Below are 24,385 nucleotides of genomic sequence, written 5' to 3'. Positions count from 1 at the left end.
TGCTTCGACTGGACGACGACGACGACGAATGGTGAGCACCTTTGTCACCTCATCCGAGAGCCCCCCGCACCGACCCGGGACAGTGTCGCTATGCCGTGGAATAGGCCCTGATCTCGAATTCTTGTTTCTGCGCGTCAGCTATACTCGATGCACGGACTTGGACAGCAACAAACAGCGCATCCTCAGGATCGACTCGGGTCACCCGTTCCAAGTGTGTCTAAAGACGTTATAAAGTATTGCCAAGATAATCAACCCGATACTACTGTCCATCCGCACAATCAAACGTCAGAATCAAACCGCAATGTCCATGACCGAAACAATCCGTCCCGGCTACCCTCGCCTCAACTCCTCCTTTCCTCTCCTCGCGCCCCTGCGTCCGACCTCACAGCACGTCCGATGGTATCCGATGGGAGTGCTCAGAAGGCGGTGATCGGAGCGACGACGCTGCTGCTGAAGACGCCGGTTGCGAAGGTGCCGGAGGCGAAGGATGAGGAGCCGACGAATGTTCCCGAAGTGGACTCCGCGACGGACGATACGGCCACGGAGGAGGAAAAGGCGAAGGACGAAGAGACCTCGGCACTCGACGAGGCGAAGGACGATGACACTTCGGCACTGGACGAGGGGGACGCGAAGGACGACGAAATCCCGGCAGTCGACGAGGGGAATGAGAAGGATGATGAGACCTCAGCGCTCGATGAGGGGAAGGTGAAGGACGACGAAACGTCGGCACTGGACGAGGCGAAGGCGAAGGACGACGAGATCTCGGCACTGGATGAGGCGAAGGACGATGAGACCTCAGCGCTCGACGAGGGGAAGATGAAGGACGACGAGACGTCGGCACTCGACGAGGCGAAGGATGATGAGACCTCAGCACTTGAGGAGGGGAATGCGAAAGACGACGAAATCCCGGCAGTCGACGAGGGGAATGAGAAGGATGATGAGACCTCGGCACTCGACGAGGGGAAGGTGAACGACGACGAGACTTCGGCACTCGACGAGGAGAAGGCGAAGGACGACGAGATATCGGCGCTCGAGGAGGCGAAGGACGATGAGATCTCAGCACTTGACGAGGGGAAGGCGAAAGACGACGAAATCCCGGCACTCGACGAGGGGAATGCGAAGGACGAGGAGACCTCCGCACTCGACGAGGGGAACGCGGTGAAGGTGCTTTCGAAGGCCAAAAAGTGGCCGTGACCGTGGCCGTTCACCGGTGCGCACGAAACGATGGTGCTCGTGGGGTGGCTGCCGGAAAGTGTCACCGAGGAACTGGCGAAGGTCGACGTGACGACGCCGGTCGCGGACACAGAAAGGCCGCTCCCTATGATGGTCGTGCTCCCGATAACGATCGTGGTCGGCTCTGCGGTACCGGAGACGGCGACGGTACTCGCGACGGCGCTGGACACGGCGCTTCCGGAGACGGTGACAATGCCGGAGGTCGCAGTGCTCCCCGAAGCGGTGCCGAAGATGGACGCAGTCGCAATTGAAGAGCTTCCGGATACCGGAGCCAAAGTCGACGTGGGCCGCCGCTTCTCGACGACGGCAGCATCCCCTGCGGATATTCCAATCAGCATCATCCCAGGTTGATACCTTCGAAGGACGCCAAACCTACCTCCAAGCACAAAGAGGGCGGCAAGAATGAAGCTCGAGATGTGCATCGTGTTTGTAGTTGCAGTGAAAGAAAAGTGCGGCGCGAATGTCCTGTGGGAGAAGAATGGAAGGAGGAGAGGGATGCCTTTAGTCACTGCAAGCACACAAGCTTTATAACCTTCTGCGGGCATGGAACGGCGCGGTGCACACGCGCTCTACACTCCACTGCGATTGCCACGGACGCCGTGTGATCACCTAAACATATGCTGCGCCGGAATTCGCTGTAAAATTCCGTGATGAGGAACAACGAGGATGTTTAAGGAAGTATGTGTAACCGCGCCGAAAGGAGTAGCAGTAACTTGGCATGTCACCGAGACTTTGCGATGTTTCAGACAGCAGTGGAAGGAACCGTAGCCGTAAGGGAGCTGGCAGATTGCAACGTTGGAATTCGAGTCTGGTTGAGGCAGAACCGGCTGCGCAGCTGGCTGCACCAACGATGATCAACACAGCCACGTGCATCCCTTTTCACACGGGCTTTTCTGCCAGCGTGATGCCAGACACGCCGACGCCCGCTTCGGCTCCGCCCGCGATTCAAATATTCATTGCTCCCACTCGCCTCACTCACGTCGGCCACCAAGGCCGCCTCTGCGCAGTCACAAAGCGAGTCTGCGCAGCATACACACATGCTTGGAGTCTGTCTTGACGGCGGGCTCCCGACGTCCCAATGGAAAGAAATACTATACTTAGACTGCCATCGGTTTTTGTTCCCACTTGGAGACATTCCGGTAAGGGCGTTTTGCTGCGTGGACACACTGAATCGACCTGGCTGACCGATGAGGAGCATGTGGCAGGGTCCCCGAAAGTGGAAGCAATTCGTCTGATGATCCCAGCCGCTGGGACTGCGCAGATCGAAGGAAACGCACAGCGTTTGTCTTTCTAGACCACGGTTGATGTCGTGCCTGCGATCTAACCCTATCTCTCCCACACTGGCCCAGGTCGAACGTATGGATGACAAATCGGCCCGCCTCTGAAGCACGCCAGTCCGAACTGCGGTCTCTAGCCACGCCGGTCAAGTCGGTCTCGTTCGAAGCCCTCTGGACTCTTGCTCGTCGGCAACGTCACTGGCTGCGAAATATATTTTTAGATGACACGTAGGTGAGTGGGTGCATGCATACAGTCCAGCACTCGGCGGTTTTCAATCGGTTCGTTTGCTTCTCTCACAGCTCGGAACTGGCTCAAGGGACAACATAAGCCCGTCGTGTCGTGGTGCCGATTCAAATGACGCATGGATGATACGGGCTCATCCCCACAAGGTTGCGGTCTTAGGAACGCTGTACCGCGATGTCGGAGCCCGTAGTTGACTCAGCTGACACTTTCGCGGTCGCGGAGAGACGTCGCAGCCTCGCGTTGCCTGGATGCATGACGAAGGTGGGTCATCATCGATTGAAGAGGGGACGATGAAGAGTTAAGAGCCGCACTCTAGGATGCATTGGCAGTTCATGAGAGTGCACGTGGTGACGTGGCGCATGGTGTGGGCGTGTCTGCTCACATCACCGCGTTGTGTCGGTTGTTTAGCTACGACGCTGGTCTCCAACGCCGCCCCCGTGTTAGTACCCATCCAAGCGACGGAAGGTGAGCGACCTGTTCCTTCGTCCGACCGCAATGACCGTTGAGATTGATAATCGATTTTCCGGATACCTCGTGATTATCGACGGACGGGCACTGTCATATTCTCAACCTCCATACATCAGGTGCGCTACAATAGCCTTCACTCTCTATTACTTCCAGTCTTCAACCGTCAACGTTAGGGCGTCTCGGTCTGTGCACATCTCACGCCGCATACAGGTATCCATGTTTCCATCACTGGGTTCTGTGCGAGCTCTGGAGTCGAATTTGGGGATGTGTTGTGAGTTTTTTTTTCTCTCGTGTCCTTTGCGCGATGTTCCGCTGCTCTTCGGCCGTGCAAGTCACACCCCTCGAGTGGCTCGAGTGGCTCAGTCACCCCGTGTGGCGACCGGGCCCAAACGAGCAACAGCTATCCCCTCCCATTGTCACCCTTTCTTTATTTGAATCATGTGTCTTGTCTGGACGTCATTTCACGTACGAATGGGCGTGTTGGGAATGATGACTTCAGTCGCACATTGAAGAGAGGGCATCGACCCGTCGAGGCTCACGGGGTCGTTGCTCAAATTTTCAAGTCGTGACTGTTCTTCGTTCAGATCTGGATTCATTAGTGCCGCACGACAAAGCGGAGTCCGTCGCGTGGGCAGCGGATGTTAGCGCCCAACGCCCGTCCCTTTCTCCCTTGACTGACTGCCTGGCTTGCCTGTTCTGGCCACCCTGAGGCGGTGTGCACGCATTTTTCGGAGCTCTGGTGCTTCACGACCCTACGTTGGGTATGTCGAAGTGCGTGCGCACTTGTCTCTGCGAGACCGTCTGCCTCGTTGAGGTCGCGCAGCTGTGGCCACGGTCGCGCGTCTCGACGGTGTAGACAGTAGCGTAGCCTTGGAAGTAACGGTGGACAAGGAAAGTGAAGCGAGGGTATATTTAGCGATGGAAGAGTGCTACCGAGGCGCACTCTGCTCTTTACTTTGATGTGGCCGCGATCCCGAAAAGGGAAGTGTCCCCGTTCAGCCCGTTGAGCGAGGTGGGCGAGCAAAGCGGCGTCGCGCTCGCTTGGTTCGTGCCTCTGGTCCACAGCTTCGCTTTTATCGCACGCAGGGGGTATTCTAGCCCGTATTTCTCGACGGTATGGCCACCATCGCTTCTCCAAGGTCGAGAGCTCTCAGCATTTCGTCCACATCCTATACACCGCCCCGGCTGCAACCGCCACTGGCGCCCGTCAACTTGTGAAGAAACAGGTCCATCAAGAACCCTCGCATGGAATCGTGAGTATAATCTGGTTTAACTCGTATCACCTGACTCTTGGTGCTATCGCACACAGCTCCGCTTGCCCGTACTGCGATTATACGAATATTCAAAAGCAGGACGTGACCGAACGCCTCGTAGCAAAGCAGTAGGCCCTCTTCCACTTTACGTTCTTCATACTGATCTTAGGCGCTTCATGTAGCACCACAGCCAAGCCCCATTATTGCACCTTCTCCGTCCCCGACGCGGGGCAATGTCCTGGGCGGTTCAAGCTCGGGAAGAGTCTCAGCATCCACAAGCGAGTCGTGCACGGCTGGAACTCGAAGACGGCGACGACCGAGGAGCACTCGAAACACATGCAGAGGCAAGCACGACGAATACAGCTCGCTCGTGGTCCCCGTCTCCGAGAAGAAGCGGCGTCTCGAGGAAGCCCGCGCTCTTTCTCTGTCTTCCCACTTTCCGGTGGCCGGTATCGAGACAGAAGAGGACCCTAACCCCGAACGCTTCCTCCACGATCCCGCGCCCCCGCAAACGTCGCAGTACCCCGCGCGCGCGCATGCCCACCATGCCCACCATCCTGCTTATCGCGCGCGCGCGGCACCGTACCCTCGTCCGCCGAAAGTGGAGGGGCGCGAGCCGAGCCTGTGTATAACCTTGAGCACGCGCGCGCGATGGATATGCCTTCTGCGCTGGGCCCAGGGCATCCCGGCGTCTTCGGCCCCGCCATGGCTCGCGTGAAGATGGAGAGGAAGGAGGAGGGAGGCGAGGTGCGGCACCTCCACCACCACTCCGTGCCGCCCCAGCCGTCGCGGTCGCGGTCGCCGCACCAAGCGCACGCGTTCGCGCGGGCGCAGACGGATCCGCCGAGCCGCGCGCCGCGTACGACTTCATGATCAAGCGCGAGGAGGTCGAGGCGACGAGCCTGTCTGGGTTGTGGCTGCGGACGCCTGAGGTGTCGTTCACGATGGTGCCAGCCCAGCACGCATGCGTGAAGCGCGAGCGGTCGGTGGTCCCCGACCAGAGGAAGCTGGGGCAGGATCGGGTGCCGTATGGCCATTATCAGGGAGGGAGGGAGGGCGCCTGGTTGTCGCGCACCTTTTTCGTCTCCACACGGCCGGCCGGGGCCTCCACCTTTTGCTACCCCATGAGCTAGCCCAAATAATCTGCTTGCGCTGCGTCGTGGACCTACGATATCTCGCTCCATAACCATACTAGCGGACACGCATGCCCAACGCGCGTGATGAATGCGCGCTTATGTTTGAACGCTCACCGTCAAGGTATTCGTCGGGTTCAGGTCCGCGCGTCCGACCGTCCGACCACCACCGCCTCTAGATTCCCGGGACTTCCGGGGTTCTCGCAGCCTGTGCAGCGTGGAGTTGGGGAGGTCACGTTTCAGGCTCTACCACCACCCAACATCATCCTAGCGCGCAAGCACCTCTGGGGCAGGTCTTCGAGCCCCTCGCGCGGCGCTATTTCCTCGATGCCCGTGTATCTGTGTGAATATGAGACCACCGCAGGGACGTGGCTGCACCCGCGCGCCGCGCATTCCTCGACGCGCCGCTGTCCCGCGCCGCGTCTCCCGCGGTTGTTCCGACCGCGTGCCCTACGTCGCATGCCTGTGTTCTTCTCGTGCGCCCTCCGTTTCTTGCCTCACGCGCTCTCACATCCATCTCATTCCGGATCGACTTTATATATCTTGGGATTGGCTATCTCCGTGCCGCTTATACCGGGATTCATGTGCTCTTAGTCACCAGCGCTCCGAACTTGCCTCTTGTCGCGGCACGGGGAATCCTGACTCTGGCGATGCGCCACGCACTGGTTGTATACGCGCCTCAAGCCAGCGTTCTTATCCACATCCTGTGAACAGAACCGATCAACAACCACGCATACTTGAGGTTATAGCGCTTACCGTCGAACGTCTTGGTCCAGTGAAATTCCGCGCGCCCTCGCCCTCGACCCGTCACCACCGCTCGTCGCGCGAGATCTCCATCCCTAGTTCTTTGAACCGCCTCAGCGCTCCCTGGTTCATGAGCTCGCTCGCCGGACCTCACCGCTGCTTGACGTCGCTCTCGCGTGCTCGCGCCGCCGTCACCGCTAGGTTCAAGCCCCTGCGACGCGCGCGCTCCCGTGGAGCCTCGTCGGACCCAGTGGACACGGGCGCGTAGGGGAAAAGTGGCGAGCGGACGGGCAGCGGGTCGACGCGGTGGACTCCTGCTATGCGCTGGTCTTCCAACCGGGCGGTGCTAGACACGCGGCATCGCTGTGAGATGGGCGAGGGGTGTGGGGAGACGAGCACGAGTGCCATCGATCCAAGCACGACGAGGAGCGGCGCACGGGTACAAGGCGGGATAACAGGAGGGGATGTGGGGTGTGCGGGAGGGGATGAAGGAAAGATGGACCGCATATCCGCTCACGACGCACTCGCCCTGTTCGAACCCGACGTGGAGCGACCGGAGGCGCGGCGCCACGCTGAACGGGGTTTCCCAGTCCCCCAGACGCGCCCGCTCGTCGGTGATTTAGGGTGTCGTGTGAAGTTCGAGGGCCGTACAGTGAGGCGATAGGTGGGTCTGGATGTGGACGAGGTCGCGATAGCATCGTTGGGGTCCAAGAAGGCGAAGAGCGCGTGAAGGAAAGCAGGGAAGTGGGGACCATCTTGGAACTCTGATAACCGCAACAATGGAAAGAGAAAGGGGCCACAGCACTCACATTAGAGCATACTCCTGACGTGGAAGTCCTGAAACGAGCGTTGAAACGGGGGCGACGTTGCGATCAAAACAAGGAGACTTTAGAGGAACAGCCGGCCTTGCAGCTTTTGAAGATTTGGTGCGTGCAATGGAGATCTGAGAAAACGACAGGATGAGCAGTTTATGGATGCTCACGACACGCCCATTAATGAACACTCTCATCGTATGACCAGGCGTTCGAATGGAATCGGAAAACGTACCAAAACGAACACGTCATCGGACTCACCATAAACCTCATCCAGCGACTGACCGTAGAACGAGCATATCAAGAGGAGGTCGAGGTCAAGGTCCAAGCTCAAGTCCGACTCGGAAGCGGCAGAGTCCCGATGGGACCAAGCGCCCAAACGCGGCTTCCTCTCTCCCGCCACTCGCCCGCTCGCCCAACGTCCTTTCCTTAGTCTTGATCCTTCCACCCATTCCGTCGATAGACCCGAGGAGATTTTGTGCGCTGTTGAAATGGTACGCATTTGCCCTGGACGCTCCCCCACCATCTTCGCTGCACGCACGCAAATGCATCTCCCCGGTCTTTACGATATTCTCCCAGAAAGATCCCTCCGATGCTCCCTTGATCTCATACGCATCCACAATCGCTTACCGCCTCGCCATATCCAATGTCGCCCTGAGCGTATTCTGACACAGGGAATCTCAGGGATGTGGATGCAAGCGAAGATGACTCTGGCACCCCGCGAGCGCCAAGCATCTATTCACCGTCTCAACTTCTCTGTATCTGCCATCACCGTCCGCCATTCTCACCTTCACCTCTTCCAGCCCGTCGATGTGCCGCACTTCGCAGCCCTCTGTCTCCGGTCCCCCGCCTCCCCGCCATCCACATCGAGAAATTTTAGAGGCTCCTCGCCTTGGAAACGATCATCATTCATGCCATCAGGGGCATGCACAAGGTCCGCGACCGCTCACTCGGCGACACGGGCCGGCTAACCGTCGGGCCCCTCCACATCGCGCTGTAACTCGCCTCTCTGGTTCGGTACGTTCGACGACTACCGCCTCTATCTTTCCGCCGTTGTCCCCGTTCTTGCTCACACAAAGCCTCACATCTGGAGACCAACCGGCCGCTTCCTTACTGGCGCGGATGTCAAGTTGCCCTCGGTACACCATCTCCGCCTTATCTGTGCACCGACGGCCTTCGGTGGGATCGTCGTCTTGTTCCCCGCTCTCTCTACCCTATCAGTCGACCGGTGTCCTCTTCGTATCCTCCTCGAGCCGCTCGCGCTACCTCGAGATCGCCTCCACCATGCCATCGCTTCGTGTTCTCGGCGAAGCCCTGCGAAGGGCTGGAGCGTGAGTTAGTACCCGTGGGTCTGACGCTAGCCCATTTTCGGGCGCTGATGAGGGAGCACTTGTTGCGGTGGGTCTAGGGAGACAGCTGGTCGGGTTCTGCCTGGCTGATTGAGTGCTCGGACTTCGACCCGAGAACGGATCACGATGGTGAGCCTCCCTATGGCATCGCTTCCTTGTGCTGACGGTGGCGGGAATGCCTCGTCCTGCTTTGAGGTTCCTTTGGGATGCCCATAGTCCGTCGCTTGAATTATGCGTTTTTGAACTACTTGGAAGTGTAGTCTTTCGTTGGGCACGAAAAGCACCGGATATTCATCACATATTCTATTGCATTTTCTGTTCATCTCGACGGAATACCGGCCAACGAGCGTTCAACGCGCCCACAAGCACAGGATCTGACAAGACCTCTGACCGCCACAGTCGGCGCTTCGCGACGTCTCTGCTCACCACAAGCGTAGGCGCCAGGATCTCGCTGAACCGCGCGAAGAGCCGTTCCTCGATCTCGCGCTGGTGTCCCTCCGCGCGCTCTGACGTCTCCCGCTATAGCGCTTGCAATCAATCCTGTGGTCTCAAGCCCGTCCTCGAGCGCGGCGCTTCCTCGTCGCGATCACCCGTGGGCACATCGTTCGGCCCCGGGTCGTGGGCGGGCGTGATCTCGACCATCGGGTCCACGTAGATGTGCTCGTCGACCAGGTATTTGACGTTCTTCGGCGCTCGGAGTGCCGTTTTAAAGAGAATCGTTGCTACTTGGCATCGCACATCTCGCTACTCGAGCGCTCAACACCAATGTCCGTGTCGTTCGTTTATACACGCGTACAATACTGCATGTGGACATGAAGGAAATAGTACATAGCACTTTCGATGGAGATAATACTACTGCGTAAATTGCTGCGTAGCGCTGCTCACCCCTATCACAATTCCTTCGATCGCAAGTTTCATGTGACTGTCGGATGCCGTCCACGTCTTCGTCTCCGTCTTGGATAAAGCATGCTGCATCTCGACTCGCATAGCTTCGGCCTCGAGCACATATACCTTGAGCTTCTCCGCGTCGTGATTCCGATGTACGTCAGCCGCCAGGGAAACCTTGTTGATTAGTTCGTCGGCTTGCTTGTGGAGTACACTAATTCACGAATGTCAGCACTCGTCGGTCATGTGATAAAAGCGATGGGCAGAACTTCATATTCGTCAGCATCGAGTTCATGGCACCGAGCTCTTCGCCCTGGGCTTCTTTCATTTTCTTCTTTAGAGCGTTGCGTATCTTGAGGAGCTTAGCCTTCATTATCTGTGCAGCGATGGACAGATGAGGCGCAGGGCCGAGGCACATGCGACGATAGTGTTCGTTCTCCGGGGATGTCATGGTGCGCGCGTGCTCCGCGAACTGGTCGAAGACCTCCTGCCACGGCAGTGGTTTTGGCGCCGTCTTCGAGTCGATCGGTTCCTGCACTTGCTGTCAGCGAGAGAACACGTGCGCATAGAAAACGGCTGCCATCACCAGTTCGGCCTCGTTAGGCTTCGCCTCGGCGGTCGCCGCATCCGGCTCAGCCTCCTCCGCGATGGTGGCGTCCGCGTCGACTGCCCGGATGGCCGGAGAGACGGGTGCGACCTCTGATACGTCGGGGGAAACATCGACAACTGCTTCTTCTTGAACGACATCTGATGCAGGCGCATTTTCCTCGCCCGTGGCGTCGGTAGTGGATGCGTTTGGAACAGCTCCGGGGAGTACTGGTGACGTCACCGGGACGCTTTCTTCTGCAGGAACGGATGGCAGTTCGGACGCTGACGCATCTGGGACACTCTCTGCGGAAGTCGCCGGCCGAAGGTGGTAGGGGGTAGGCGCAGGGCCGACTGTATCGTGGCGAGACGCAACCTCCAGAATGGAAGGGTCAGATTGAGGAATACATACCCTCGCATTCAGCCATGCTTGAGGGAACGTGGAGACTTGGCGAGAGCGCCGGAGCGGCCTTGGGATCTCGAGAAGTCCAGGAAGGTTGTCAACAGCGGAGTATGTGATCTCGCAGATGTTTCTGTGAGTGAAAGCCGGGTCGTCGTTGATGTACCGCGAGTCCTTGATCTGGACGATCTGGTCCCAAGACTGGGCCTTGGCTGGATCGGGATTTGTCCCTCTAATTCGCCCTTGCGCGGAAACGAAATCCGTCACATTGAACCTTAGACCACTCGTCAACGGCGTACACATATCCTACGACAGAGGACGCACCAGAAGTCATCGCGCTCAAACGAATCACAGTCTTCGCCCCGTAGCATGTGTACGATGTCCTCCTTTTGTACGGCGTAACCCTTTGATACCGTACGCAACACTGGCCCCATCTTAGTGACGACGAGGAGAGTCATCGATAAATGACTGCTCACGAAAATAAAGTGCAGTTCCTCTGCGTAATCGGCCATCATCAGCTGGAAGGCCTTGATATAAGTTACGACAACGAATACTCACAGGTGCTTGACACTCGACTTCACATCCGTAGGAGACGCGTTCCGTACCCTTTCCAGAATCCTCGGGATGAGATTGATGAGGTCCCGTTTTGTGGGGAAATCGTGCGGAGAACGGTTGACCGTGGTTGGATACCACAGTTCCATGAGATTCACTATCCAGCTCCTTCGAAGTTCCAGATTGTGGAGCTCCGAGTTCCGCCTTGTGTAACGACCAGTGATGACGATCGCGGAAGCGAGGCCTTCGGTTAGATGTCCGATGAGGTTTGTCTGGAAGGCGGATTCTATTCGAGTCGTTCCCTCTCCCATGAATCTACGAAGTTGACATTCACTGAAGTTAGGAGAACACGGCAGATGACCACGAACTTCAGATAAAGGAATGCCCCTGGAACGTGTTTCCAGTGGACTGTCGCGTTCTCGCGTCGTATGAAGCGATCAAATCCGTTGACGAACATGAGGAACCCGGTGTCGCAGTATTCGTTCCTGCCACTAGTTGTATGAGCAGGCGGAGTATCGTGCTGCTGGATCGCGTCGACGATATAGCTGAGATGGGAGGCAGTTGGGATGAAATCAAACCGAGCTTCAGCGTTCAGGCTGTCGTCTCCTGGCTTGACGGGAATGTAAAGGATACGCGCCAGCCATTGTCGCAGCGTCTTCAGCGCCTCGGGCCAAGACGGAGTGAGATGGATATCGAACATCGAGAGGTCTCCTAGATCAAAGAAAGGTGTTTGAAAACACTCCCATAGCGAGCGCATCCAGTATACTCTAAGCCACAGTTAATCAGAAGTGCTGTTGCAGAGCATATCAATACGCACCGTTCTTTCCATGCCACTACGTCTCCCAATTGAATAGCGAGGCCATAAACCTTGATGATCCATAGACAGAGCTCTATTCTGTGGTGCAGACCGCGCTGGTTCAGAGGATGTTCACCGTCTTCATGCTTCCCATTGCACTTTTTCATGTCATGGACATCGCACAGTCCCGACAGCGAGAACCGGACGCAAGGAGACAGGAGCCGGTCGTGTTTGGTCTTGATAGCTCCGATTATCTCTGAGATAGGCTCCGATTTCAAGCGTGTCTTTACCGCGAGGTCGAAGAGTCGAGAAAGAGAGTCGCCTGTGAGCACTCTAGCACCCGATTCTCCTCCGCGATATTCCTTTGATATTTCCGCCAGGCGCCAGAGGTAGGTACCCTTGGGGAGTGTGTGTGAGTCTTTCGCTCTGGACTGGTCCTGCGTGATTCCGTAAGGCATCTTCCGGACACGAGAGTCTTCGTGCTTGAGCAGAAGCGCGAGCAGGATGGGAAAGCTGGTTGCGAAAGATTCTTCGTCAACGACGTCAGCGAGATTGAGGTCGTTCAGTCTTCGAAGGTAAGTCCAGGCGTAGTCCAGCGCGAGAAGCGCCGCATCAGGACGATCAGAGCGGTAGAAGAAAGTCCCGAGCTTGAAAAGTTCAGTGTGTCGTCCGTGAGATATAGCTAGGAAGGTTTTGAGCTAGAGACGAAAGGTATCAGTCTGAGTCAATCAGCGCGGACAATCCGGCTCACCAGCTCCCTATCTTCTTGTGCAACGGATGCAGGGAAGTCCTTCGAGATCCTGGCCTCCGCGCGATCGTAATATACCGATAATGGACCTTCTCGTTTAACAAGGTCGGACTCGAGCCCAATTGTGACTGACGTCGCCAAAGCATGCTTCAGAAGGCGTGTTCCTGCGTTTATGGATTGCTCATCTTCAGGATCACTGTCGTACAGATCGATGGCCCGCAGGGTGTGTCCGAGCTCTTCGTGAATGCGCGCGGCGTGAGAGTGCTCTCCTGTATCCTCATAGTAGTCCGCTAGGGTAGGCCGTAGAGAAGGCTCTTGTTCTATGAACTTGACGGCGTCGGCAGGCATTGGGAACATCTCCACGGCTTTCCTGTGGAACATAAAAAAATGTTCGCGCGCGACCAAGGCCATTTTAATTCTCACCTGAATGCGTTGGACCGATCTCGGAAGAAGAAGAGACACACCCGAGTGAAAATGTCGTGCGGGATGCGCCTACGATGTGCGAGGATCAGAGAGCGCGCTTCCTCCATCATCCCGGCATTGCAGTAAACCTGACAGGCCTTGCCGACATCGTGAGTCGCGAGGTAGGCCTCGGCGCTGTCGTTGGGTGCGTTGGCCCGCGCGTAACACACCGCCGCAGTGTTGAGGAATACCGCCAAGTTTGTGTCACCGGCGTGCCTGCAATACTTCTTGGTGTACGATCTGAAGGCGTCGCCGGTGGCCCGCCAGTCGGAGTGAGAGAACGCGCGCTCACGCAGCATGTACGCGTACGCGAGGCTGCTTTCCTGCGGAAGCGAGGCGCGCTCAAAGCACAAGTGCGCATGCTCGTATAGTTGGCGCTCCATCATCGTGTGCCCGCGCTTTGCCCAGTCTTGAGGGTTGAAGCCTGATTCGGAGATGAAGGGGAGAGGCGAGTCCTCAGAGTGGCAATGAATATCGACGCAATCCTTCGCTTCCAACACCATCTGTTTACCACGGGTAAGCCACCATACCAGAGTAACGGAGGCCGACACTTACCAGAAGCGGATTCGAGCTGACAGGGGTGTCCACTATCCACACACGGTTGCGTGCTCTCGTGAGGGCGACATAGAAGCACTTCAACTACCAATAATGAGGACTTTTACTGAGACGGTGGCCGCCTCTGGTTGAATCTCGTGCTTACCTCGTGACAAACGGCTTCACTGATGCTATAAGTTCCGTTATAGCCTTGCTTTTCGGAGCTTATGTACGTCGAACACTCCTGGTGCCAGTCACGACGAGAGAGTCTCTCTGAACAGCAAAAATTGTACATGATTACCTAGACGCAGTAAGGTTTGAGTCATCGGAACCGGGAAACGATAGGATGGCTCACGTCGTCGAACTCGAGTCCTTTGCTGTCATACACGGTTCTGAAACGAACATATCAGATACCCTGGTAAATGGACTGGCACTGTGGACGGGACGAACTCACATGACTAGACCACTGACTATCCCTCTCATTTTGAGAATGCTCCGTTGATCTTCGTCTCGAACGATGACACCTGTATACGCGAAGGTGGACTTAGCGGACTGCCACTTCGACGGGCACCGATTTCGATCTTACATTGATCCGCTCCCAGCTTGAGAGGCCTGGTAGATGTAAAACAGCAAATGAGCGGAGATAGGTTGGCTAAAGGTATCGCTTACTCTATGTCAGAGAATTCGCGATCAAATGTGGAGAGCTGTATGCAGAGCGGACTGGCGCCTTCTTTGTCCGCGACCTCGGGCCTCATGTAGTCGACGGATCCGGGCCAGAATTTCGAGATCAAGGTCACAACCTCCCGCGAACAGTCAGTGATGCCTGATTTCGATCTATAATTCACTGCGAGATGGAACATCTCCGGCTGATGTTGCGTCCTGTCTTCGATGGACCCCTTCACAGCGGATATTTTCAGCAAGACTTGTACCTCTTCAACAGTCACACGACACGTACCTCGTATGTGTGCAGCATCGACGTCAATTCAGTAAACTTGAATGTACTACCAACGACGATTGTCTGTGCAGTATCTCCGGCCCAGAACAGACCATTGGGATTTCTGCACAAGCCTCGAAGAACTGAAGCACGATTTCGGTCAGACGGACGAAATAATATAGGCGAGTCTTGGAACTTACGCAGCAGGTCGATTGTGCGGTTGTCCTGTGCTTCATCGACGTACCTATTTCCTACATGAGCGGCGAGCCTTCTCAATTCCGTAACAGGCGAGATGGACCCACAAGAAGTCTACATGAGCACCTGGGAGACGTTTTCGAACTGAACGGAGGAGCGCATGTGTCCTAGAGTATTCTGCAGTCAGTCGTGAATCCTATCTCGCGGGCGCTGTGTTTTTACCTATCTGCTTCGTCGATTTGTGCGCTTCCCGCTTTGAGGGTGCGGTACTTCTCGAAGATGTCGTATATTCTCTCACGATGTGACGCGAAGGTAGGATACCGCTTTGCGCTCACTTGGCTATAGGCTTCTCGATCGAGATAAGCCTGAGGTGCGAGTACCGTGTTTTCCGAGCCCTCGATCACGCCTTGAGTGAATGAAGCGTCCGGTGAGGATGCGTTAGCGATCATAAGAGGTTACAAACTCACCGACGATCTCACTGAACACCGATAGTGGATCAAAGCCTTTCGTGAGGGTTGGAGGTAACCTTTTCCAGTATGCTTCGGCAAATCTCTTCCCGGAGACGAGGGCGGTGTCGTCTGTGCATGTGCTGTGCGTGTATTATGTACCTATGTTTCCTGCGATGATGAAAGCACAACGTACCCCTCGTCTTCGTCTCCAGGGGCCGCGTTTGCCGCACCAGTGTCGTCAGTGATTGAAACGTCCCTCTCCAACATCGACCAGCATTCGTCGAGGGTAATAATCAACGGGAAGTGCGCGTCATTCGTTAACTGGCTCCAGCGCCGCGGAGGAGCGGGTCTGGTGGAGGTTGTGTTCTCGGTGTCCTCCTCCCCCTCAAGGGCAGGGCGTTCTCGCGCCAAGGCCACCGCCTGATGCCGAGAAAGATCGCCGAGGCGGAAGGCGCTGGCAAGCTTGTCCACAGTCGACCAGACATACTCGGCTAGACTCCTGGACCGAGTCACAAATAGCTGTCGAGGACGCGGCATGAATCCGCGCAAGGACTCCCAGGATCTGTCGATCGAGATGATCTTGTACATGATGCACAAGGTTTTCCTGAACGTCGCATACTTTGTATTAATATCCTTCCGACGGCACCAGATGGATGACGCTTACCCAGTACCCGATCGTCCAATCACATAACAGGAGCCCGAATGCTCAATCACAGCTTGTTCTGGAGGACTGGAACATATGAGCTAGATGCCTCTCGGAGAGCCGAAGTGAGTATCCTTACGATGGTTCTGCTATGAACGGCAGATCGTAGTCCGCTAGGAGCGCTTTTGAACGGTCAAGTCAATATCAGCCGGATACTATGTGAGCGAGAAACGCACTGTGAAAGACCGTCTACTCAGAGAATAAAAATTAGCGACCTATAATAACCGACATGGATGAAAGCTCGCCTCCGAGAACGCAGTCAGCCTCTCCATGGCCGCCATATCCTTCGCCTATCGCATGATCAGCGTCGCTGGATTGAAACGTTGTTAGGAGAAAGGCAACGCACATCCATTCCATGATCGGGAATTAGGTGACGTTGGGAAGGTCCATCGTTCTCTTTTTGCGCCGGGAAGGACAATGGCTGGAGAACGTACTCGCCAGGTGCTCCCTTGGGTTTACTTCGCTGCCGACATCTGACAGATGCATACTGACTTCAATTGTGTGTTTAAGCAGGAAAGGCTGCACCATACCGAGCGCGGTACGTGTCGCCGCCTAGTCCGAGGTGCCGACTCCAGGAGTTCCAGTGTCCTTCTCCCAGGCTCTCCAGCTTCTGTACGTTGTATACGCCGAATATACGGATATCTGGTGTGAGATGTGAGTCAAACGTTCCCCAATCGCACAGAGAACAGACTTTGGGTTGAAATCTGGACGGGTGAGATTCGTCAGCGGACATTTCGAACGATAGTTAGAAACTGAACACTGCTCACAGTCTCCTCACGACTCTCCGGGCAATCGATGTGATACTAAAATCCGTCAGCTGCTGGTCTTTGACATGGCAGGTATATCACATACCACGAGCCTGTGGCTCCCATCGACCCGGGCTTTGTAGATGGGCACCCCGCTGTCGACATCCGAAACTGGTGCGTGATTTTTCGAAGAGAAGTGGCCGTGTGAAAGGTCGCTATGAAGCGGAGATTAATGAAGAATACGACAGCTAATAACAGCAGCGTACCGAAGTTTCGCGATGACCTTTTCAAACAAGTTTTTCTCCCGCTGTCTCAGTCGACGAAGATCACTGACGGCGTTAGCAGTGAGTTTGACGACCCAGTTTCCAAACTCCGCAGGGGCACCGAAGGGTAGAGCCGAAATGGGTGCGCTGAAAGTGGATAGGAGCGTGGCGTCGTTGCGGCGCCATTGATCTTGATCGTTCGACGGCGAGTTGGGACCGGACGAGATGGCTTCGCCTTCAACGGTCGTAAACCCAGGGCGGGATGTCAAATCGCCTTGTTCCTGTAGTTTCTGCGCCTCGGAGTTGAGCTTTACAAGCTGAGCAGAGGAATCCGGCTGGCGTAAGATCCATAGCAGTCCCTATTGGCGGTTGAGTTCATAACGCCTTTTGATCCCCGGTACCAGGCTTACCTGTAGAACTCGCCACTGTTCGTCCAGTACCAAACGTTCAGCAGCGCGTAGAGCCATATCATCCACAGGGACTTTGAGATTCCAATCCAAAAATGGTCGCGCGCGGATACTCCTACCAAATCGGCCGTGTCCAGACTACCACGCTAGAATGTAAGCCGACATATGGTAGTGTCATCATAAATGCGAGCGACGTACTTTAAGTCCAGAGACCTTCACAACCTCCATGAGCACCGCTGGGGAAGACAAGACAGCTTTTTGAAGATCTTGCTCCGAGATTTCCGAGTTGCGGAAGTGAGTCGGACAGGCGACCGGGAGCGAACGGCATAACGAATTGAGAACAAGATGACCGGGGCTATCGAGGAAATGGGAGGATGACAGGAAGCACGACCGAAATTCCTCGTGGATGGCTTTGAAGTTCGGAATTGGTGTTTCTTGTAGAGCATAAGTACGCTTCGAGTCAACAGATCAGTTGAGACTCACTCGACAAGGAAACCTCGAGCGCGTATGGGGTTTGGTCTGCGAGCAGTCGCTCTACAGCGTGTCTGACCGTAGGGTCGGTAATGACGGCCCCCGAAGATTGTGCCATATAGGAGTGATAGAATGGGACGGAAGAGGGCGAGCAGTCGAAGCCCGCGAATCATCCATGAAGAGGTGAGGGCGCGAATCTGTAGCTGCGGTAGGGGCCTTCTCTGCATAACGTAACGGCGTCGGATACCCATGGAATCTTCCACACTCCCACTCTAATCTCCGGGCCCCATAAAGCGTACTCGTGAACACAAAGCCTACATATCGAATCTTGACCTGACGGTCGAGAAGTGAATGACTTGCGATGCCTTTCCTGTGACAAACCAAATTTTGTGGGTCGGGTTAGAGCAGCGAAGGGGAAACATTCCTAACCGCTATTACAGGGACTTGACCGAGCATCGTGGTGATGGTGGACACGCGACTCCAGAGAACGCGCTCAGACTGGGTGCTGCGGTAGACACATGTCACTGTTCTCGTTTGGTGCGGCGAGGCGCACGGAGGCGCACTCCCTCAAGGATTCCCAGGGCCACGTGCCCGGGCTCGATCTTTGCTTCAAAGTCGTCAAGTCTGAGGCCTGAGGCCTGAGGCACCTCAGTGTCTTCATCTCGCAACAGAATCTGGGTGAAAATTTTAACGCATACATATGATCCCAAGCACCGATAGACAGACATCACAATTATGGCTTCGAGCTCTCTCGAGTAGGTAGGTAATCTAATCGTACCCATTGGGCGTTTCACCGCTGTCTGATAGCCGCCGGTCTCGTTCCGAATTTTGCTTCAGCCCTTCATCTTGCGCCTCAGCTCCTCGGAATCGCCCTCTGTCTTCCGCGCCGCGCCGTCTACTCCATCCACCAGCCGCCCTACGAGGCTCTAGACCTGGATAACTCTCGATATCCGGCCCCCGTGGAGGTGAAGAAGTCGAAGAAGAGCCGCGAGGAGAAACGCGCGAAACGCGAGGCTGCAGACGGTGGTGTGTATGTCCAGACGCAACCCGTCGTCCACCCGGTTTTCACACTGTGCGCGCAGACGAGAATGAAGAATACTAGGCGAATGTGATGAGTAGGATAAGTTGGAGATTGTTGTGGGCGGATAAGGAGGACGCAATGGCTGGCGACGCTCCAGGTGCGCACACTCATTCGTACGAGCGTGCTCCGCGCTCTGACCGCGCCTTCAGTTGGGACTACCGAGAAGAATTCTAAGTATATGGGCAAGCGGGAGGACGCGAACGACGTGCCCGACAACGAGCCTGGGCTCTCGAAGAAGGAGCGGGCACAGGCGCAGCGACCTCCTGGGTCTCCCGCCGCCGACCAGCGAGGACACTGCGTCGTCGAGGGAAAGGGCGCTCCTCCGACTCCGCGTCGGCCGCCGCGCCCCCGCAGACGTTGAGGCGTCTTCGCACAAGAACGAGATCACGCCCAACGTTCCCACTGGGCACCCGCCCGTTCGGCCCGTCATCTCCTTCGACCAGCTCGACATCCCAGCCGAGCTCCAATCCGCCTTCGACGGTTTCAAAACACCCACGCTCATACAAGCGTGCTCTGGCCGCCCGCACTGGAGGGTGTCGGTATCGCGGAGACCGGAAGGTGAGTCTTTCTCCCTCTGCGTCCCTTGTGAGTGCACAATCAAGCCCATACACCTAGTGGAAAGGTCCTCGCGTTCGGCCTCCCCGCACTCTCACGCCTCGTCGCGTCTCCTCTACCCGCGTCCGACAAGAAGTCGAAGCGGAAGAACAAGGGTCACGCAACCACCGTGTCAGTCCTCGTCGTCGCCCCCCACGCGCGAGCTCGCGCGAAACGTTGGAGAAGCTCGGTGCGCCGCTGGGGATCGCGAGCATCGCCGATCAAGATGCTCAAGAACGCACAGGGCGGCGGGCTGACGACGCAGATCGCGGTGGGGACCCCCGGGCGGATACTGGAATTGCGGAACGAGGGTGCGTGTGATCTCAGCAAGTGAGTGTTTTCTGTCCCTATATGCGCGTGTGGATGTTGAAGAAGCGAAGCGCAGGGTCTCGTACCTGGTCCCCGATGAGGCGGGCTGGATGCTGGACAGGGGTTTCGAGAACGATATCCGCAATACCACCAGGTTGACGATGCAGGGTGCTGAGCGACAGACGCTGATGTGTGAGTGATCTCCGATAGCAGATCCGTTTTTCGAACTCACCGTCAGCCCAGTCAGCGCGGCATGGTCTGATTCGGTGCGCAGGCTCGCGGTGACGTTCCAGCGTGACCCGGTCCGGGTCACTGTCGGCAGCGAAAACCTGACTGCGAACAGCAGGTTGGAGCAGGTCGTGGAGGTGTCTGACAACACGAGGAAGAAGGAGTACGTGGTTCCTCCTCCGTCCACTGCGCGCCGCAGGCTGAACCAGGCTCGACGTCGACACGCAGGTTATTTCATTCATCCTCAACTTCGCGTCCTACACGGCACATAGGGAGAACGGCTTCAGCCTCTCGGCGGACTGTTGCGCGGCTGTTCAATCCTGTTGTCGTCAACGCATCATTAATGTAGTGTTCTGGATATTAGCATTAATGTAGCTCCTTATTCAAGCCTCAGGCCTTAGGGCTGTCGTGCGTCATCTATGCATGCCAGCGTCAGTCCCTTCACAGGTCCTGACTCCAGGAGAAGTCCGGATTACTCGAATTGTTTCTGTGGCCAGTGTGGCCATGTCCGTTGTTGTCGGAGTCGACCGTCATTTTGGAGCGGGACGTGGGCGGGCCGCGACAGGCGCCCAACTAGTTGCAGGCGGCGGCCCATGGGCCGATGGAGTCGGACTCCTTCGCTCTCCCAGTTCATTTTGCATCCTCTCTGCGCGCGCGATGTTGCTGCCTCGCCCTTTGTACACATATAGTGTATTATGAAGATCGCATATGCGTCCTTCCACCTGAAGCCATTTGGAAGATTCCACCGCGTCGGAAGATCTGCCGCACCGAAAAGCCTGTCAAGTCTGTGGCCCGCTATTCCCGAAGTCCAATCTTGGGACGGCGCCGATTGGGAAGGGCGAAGGGAGATAGTTCATGTGGATGTGCGACGGACAGGTGCGTTACTGGGCTATCTTGTTTGCTCTCTGAATCGAACGACCATCCAGATATCCTGCCCCTGCTACAAGCTCTGCACACTGCACAAAATACCGCTTGATCACCAACGCACGTTTCTGGGGACATACACAGGCTCCATGGGCCTGATGGCGATGGCTTGATTTCGTGAGTGTAGTATGTCCTTCGCTCGCGTCTTCCTCCCATACCAACATTCAGAAGATCCAGTCGTTGCTCCGCTCCAAGCCCTTGTTTGACATCCGTAGCCTCCCAGAACATGTTCCACGGCTATATCTTCTGCTTATCGCTGTTAAGGTATGAAATGTGGCCCCATGCGACGCCGTCCCTCCGTCCTCCGCACCTCTTAGCCCGCTTCTCCGTGTATACTCGCTTGGCCTCAGCCTCCCTCGCCGCCGCCACCGCCGAACGAACGGAGTGTTGCAGACAGGGCATTTGACCTCGGATCTCACAGCCCTGCGGGCTGCGACGCCGAACTCCGAAGCTTCGATTTGAAGCGAGGCGAATCCTGGCACGAGGACCAGACGTTGTTCGGAGGTATGCATGTCATCGCTCCCCCTCGGAATATGTTGATGTAACTTGCACTGGTATACGCTGTAGTCCGGTCGAAGGCGGCCCGTCTCCGGATTCCAATCCGACTCGGGCGGGATGAGTCGGACGGTCCTTGGGTGCGCCGCGCCGGTAAGTCTCTCGCATCGGCCTGCGTGCCAGCCCTGGACTATATAAACGGTGTCGGCTCGACAGTCTCCTCCGTTATCGCGCATCACACATACATGGCCACCCCACTTCCTATGCTCCCAACAATCTCGGAGACCTACTCATTCTTGTGAGTTCGAGATCGATCTAATCTTTCCTGTGGATGCTTGATGTTTCTCCTTGCGCAGGTTGTCGTACTCCTACTGGAACATAGCAGCCACCAGTGAGTTCATCTTAAACTGAGCCTTCTCAAATGCTGACTTCGCTTGCTAAAGCATTCGTGACCTTTGATGGGATTCTCACGCTGGGTCGGGAGGCAAAGGTGTATTGGGGCAGGAAAACCAGCCTGTCGGCGGCCCTGTACTACGGCAACAAATATTTTTACCTGGCGTCAACGGTGCTCTTCTACTGGGAGCTGTCAAGAGGCGCGCTCTCAAACCAGGTAGGCATCCAATTATGACTCGTGGAAGTTGCTCTCATCTTTTTGGTAGGCGTATGTTACTCCTTGTCGACTCGTACGACGTGTTGTAACCCCGTTATCAGCTGCCATGGCATCGTCACGTCGCAGACCGTTTCTCAGAACGTTGTGACTGTATTTTGGGCAGGTAGGTCCCTGTTTATCGGCGAGCGTTCGTCCTCACACTGACAAGCGTCACATGTAGTATTTACCTCTCTTCGAGCGTATGCTCTAAGTCACATGCGGACCCTCTCCGTATCAATTTTCGTCTTGTCCATCGTCCCCCTCGTCGTGAACATCGTACGTCTTGTCGTGAACGTTACCTCTTCCTCGCTCACATACCTGAACGATCAGGTCACAGCGTTCTTCATACCGACTGCCAGTCGACCGTTATTGGGGTGCGTTGCCCAGATCAATGACCGAAAGTTCTTCGATGTCGATGCCATGTAAGTGGACATGCTGCGTCAACGCTGTCAAAGCTGATAGAGTCCATCCAGCCGTGCGTTGTCTTCGCTCTCGAATCTCTCATCGGTCTGATCTCGTGGCTTTCCTTGACAGTGATTGCTGTCTCTACCATCTCCGTCTTGGTAGCCAGCGTCGTTGCGGATGGTGTCCTCATCGGTTTGACGTGGTGCAAACTCTTCCATGATGATGTTTGGTCCAGCGTGTTCCTACGTAGGAAGAGGACGATTTCAACTGTCCTGCTCCGTGACGGTACGGAAATGACCCTTCTACCTCGCGGATCGTGGATCTCACCTCTCATGTTGGGTGTAGGCGCTGTATACTTCATGTAAAATGCATTCCTTTCAATCAAGACGTGCGCGAAGCTGATCGGACGCTGCGTACGCTCAGCATTCTACTTATCGTGGACATCCTGCAGCTCATCGTGTCCGTCTTCGTGGTGAGTACATGTTCGCATCGATCGGAACACGCTGGTAGTATCCGCCATCTGACTCCATCACAAGTGGGCCACTTCGGAGCTCAACGATGCCCTTCTCCATATCGCCCACGTGGCGCTATTTTGCACGCCGTAAGTGTCTCCTGCCGATCCACCGAACAGCCCGCCAACGTTACAACCGCAGGCTTGCAAACGTGATCATGACACACTTCCTTCTCGACCTCCAAGAAGCGAGCCAGAACACGCCTGTTTTCGACTCGGGCGACATACTGTACTCATCGGACCGTGGGCGCCATCGGCGCTGCGCTCGCGCCGGATGACGTCTGCAATCCAGACGAGCATAGGCAGTGCGCGGAGGTGCCGGAAGAGCACGAGCTCGTGAGTGCGCCCGCTGCCCGTTCCATCGTGATTCGAGAAGCTGACTACGACTTTTTCAGCACGACGCGCGGAGCTGATGGAGGCCGTGTAGTGAGGGTGTCTGACAGAACTTCGTTCGTGGTGATGAATGCTATCTGAGGGTTTACCGGTGCATACTGTATTCGACAGTGGCGGGGCGATACAGAGGAGAGAGAAGATCACAGAGTGGCGTTACTCCGTGATCAAGGAAATCGAATGTAGCTGGCTTGGGAAACGCCGACGCGCAGTCCGAGATAGAGGTCCCGTCGTACGTTCTGCTTGAACGATGCCATCGGGTGTTTGCTGAATGCAAGTGCACAGGGTACTTATCTCCACAAGCTAGCACGCTGCCATGGCGCAAATTCGTCAGTGACGCCGAACTGTACGTATGGGCGCACTTCCAGCGTACTCCAATACAGGCTCAGAGCTAATCTCCAGGTACCGCCATCGCAGGCGTGGCGTGGTTCGCATTTCAAACAACAAGGTCCGTGAACTCTAATATCGGGTTCTGTGCCCCTGGCCGGCCCTATGTACCTATGGCAGGCCGTTCACGGTTCATCACTGCAGTCTGCCGGCATCGCGCAGTGCAAGGCTGCACACACGCCGGCATTATTAAAATTTCCGGCCGTCAGATATTCATCTTGAAATGTAATCCGAAATGCTACGTTTCCGAACACATTTCAGACGTGGGAACACGAAGGATTTCGCCTCTTCACAAACACATCATTCTAGACGTCGTTTCAGAAGCGCAGAAACTTAACGTTTCAGACGACGAGGAATGACAATAGAAAATTGAAGTTTTGAGGCACCTGGAACTTTGAGTTTCTGTCGACGAGAAATGATGAACCAATGGGGAGCCATCATTTCTTCCTCTCAGATACTTAAAGTTCCACGCGTTCTAGAACTCTAAATTCCTGTTGTCATGCCTAGCAACGAAAAACAACAAGTTCCTGTGCCTCCGGGATGTTTCTCAGAACATTGCATATCTGCACGGACGAAATACTTCATTTGTGCGTAGTTGGAACGGGGTTAGAAACGTAACATATCTGATAACATTCCGCCCAACATATCTGATGACCGGAAATTTTGATATTGCCGGCGTGACAGCTAAACAGGACGAACGTCCGTGCGCCCGCCGCCCTGCGCCCGCGCTCCCGCGCGTATATTTGCGACACGGCTGCGTCTCACAGTG

The 24,385-nt window shown here is 56.0% G+C and overlaps 3 protein-coding genes across 3 annotated transcripts; 2 read left to right on the top strand and 1 right to left on the bottom strand.

The window, feature by feature from the left end:
- Positions 1-4,467: 4,467 nt before the first annotated feature.
- Positions 4,468-5,608, top strand: BXZ73DRAFT_80292 (uncharacterized protein; the record flags this gene model as incomplete). The annotated part of the gene is made up of 4 exons (XM_048023248.1): positions 4,468-4,475; positions 4,532-4,603; positions 4,658-4,848; positions 5,259-5,608. 4 exons carry the CDS (start codon positions 4,468-4,470, stop codon positions 5,606-5,608), a joined length of 621 nt encoding a protein of 206 aa, XP_047874282.1.
- Positions 5,609-9,365: 3,757 nt separating this feature from the next.
- On the bottom strand, positions 9,366-17,761 carry BXZ73DRAFT_104880 (uncharacterized protein; the record flags this gene model as incomplete). Its single annotated transcript, XM_048016053.1, has 33 exons — positions 9,366-9,612; positions 9,668-9,930; positions 9,985-10,359; positions 10,396-10,657; positions 10,708-10,807; positions 10,860-10,879; positions 10,942-11,250; positions 11,304-11,702; positions 11,753-12,429; positions 12,483-12,849; positions 12,903-13,444; positions 13,497-13,580; positions 13,831-13,867; positions 13,930-13,999; positions 14,062-14,087; positions 14,145-14,371; positions 14,431-14,552; positions 14,610-14,653; positions 14,712-14,771; positions 14,827-15,010; positions 15,072-15,193; positions 15,247-15,657; positions 15,718-15,783; positions 15,836-15,878; positions 15,933-15,945; positions 16,373-16,398; positions 16,448-16,460; positions 16,524-16,559; positions 16,609-16,717; positions 16,769-17,124; positions 17,176-17,310; positions 17,371-17,606; positions 17,656-17,761. 33 exons carry the CDS (start codon positions 17,759-17,761, stop codon positions 9,366-9,368), a joined length of 6,087 nt encoding a protein of 2,028 aa, XP_047874281.1.
- A 1,041-nt stretch (positions 17,762-18,802) lies between these two features.
- BXZ73DRAFT_104879 (P-loop containing nucleoside triphosphate hydrolase protein) lies at positions 18,803-23,252 on the top strand (the record flags this gene model as incomplete). The annotated part of the gene is made up of 20 exons (XM_048016052.1): positions 18,803-18,821; positions 18,874-19,025; positions 19,087-19,282; positions 19,327-19,648; positions 19,704-19,819; positions 19,871-20,018; positions 21,201-21,283; positions 21,347-21,427; positions 21,491-21,572; positions 21,631-21,665; positions 21,718-21,884; positions 21,934-21,957; positions 22,011-22,047; positions 22,105-22,199; positions 22,254-22,345; positions 22,752-22,800; positions 22,865-22,929; positions 22,982-23,082; positions 23,132-23,175; positions 23,235-23,252. The coding sequence occupies 20 exons, from the start codon at positions 18,803-18,805 to the stop codon at positions 23,250-23,252; spliced, it is 1,926 nt and encodes a 641-aa protein (XP_047874280.1).
- Between the last annotated feature and the right edge of the window lie 1,133 nt (positions 23,253-24,385).

Source organism: Epithele typhae (assembly GCF_022376455.1).
Source record: "Epithele typhae strain CBS 203.58 chromosome Unknown BXZ73scaffold_57, whole genome shotgun sequence".
In the NCBI taxonomy this organism is placed as follows: domain Eukaryota; kingdom Fungi; phylum Basidiomycota; class Agaricomycetes; order Polyporales; family Epitheliaceae; genus Epithele; species Epithele typhae.
This window is presented reverse-complemented; position numbering and strand designations above follow the sequence as displayed.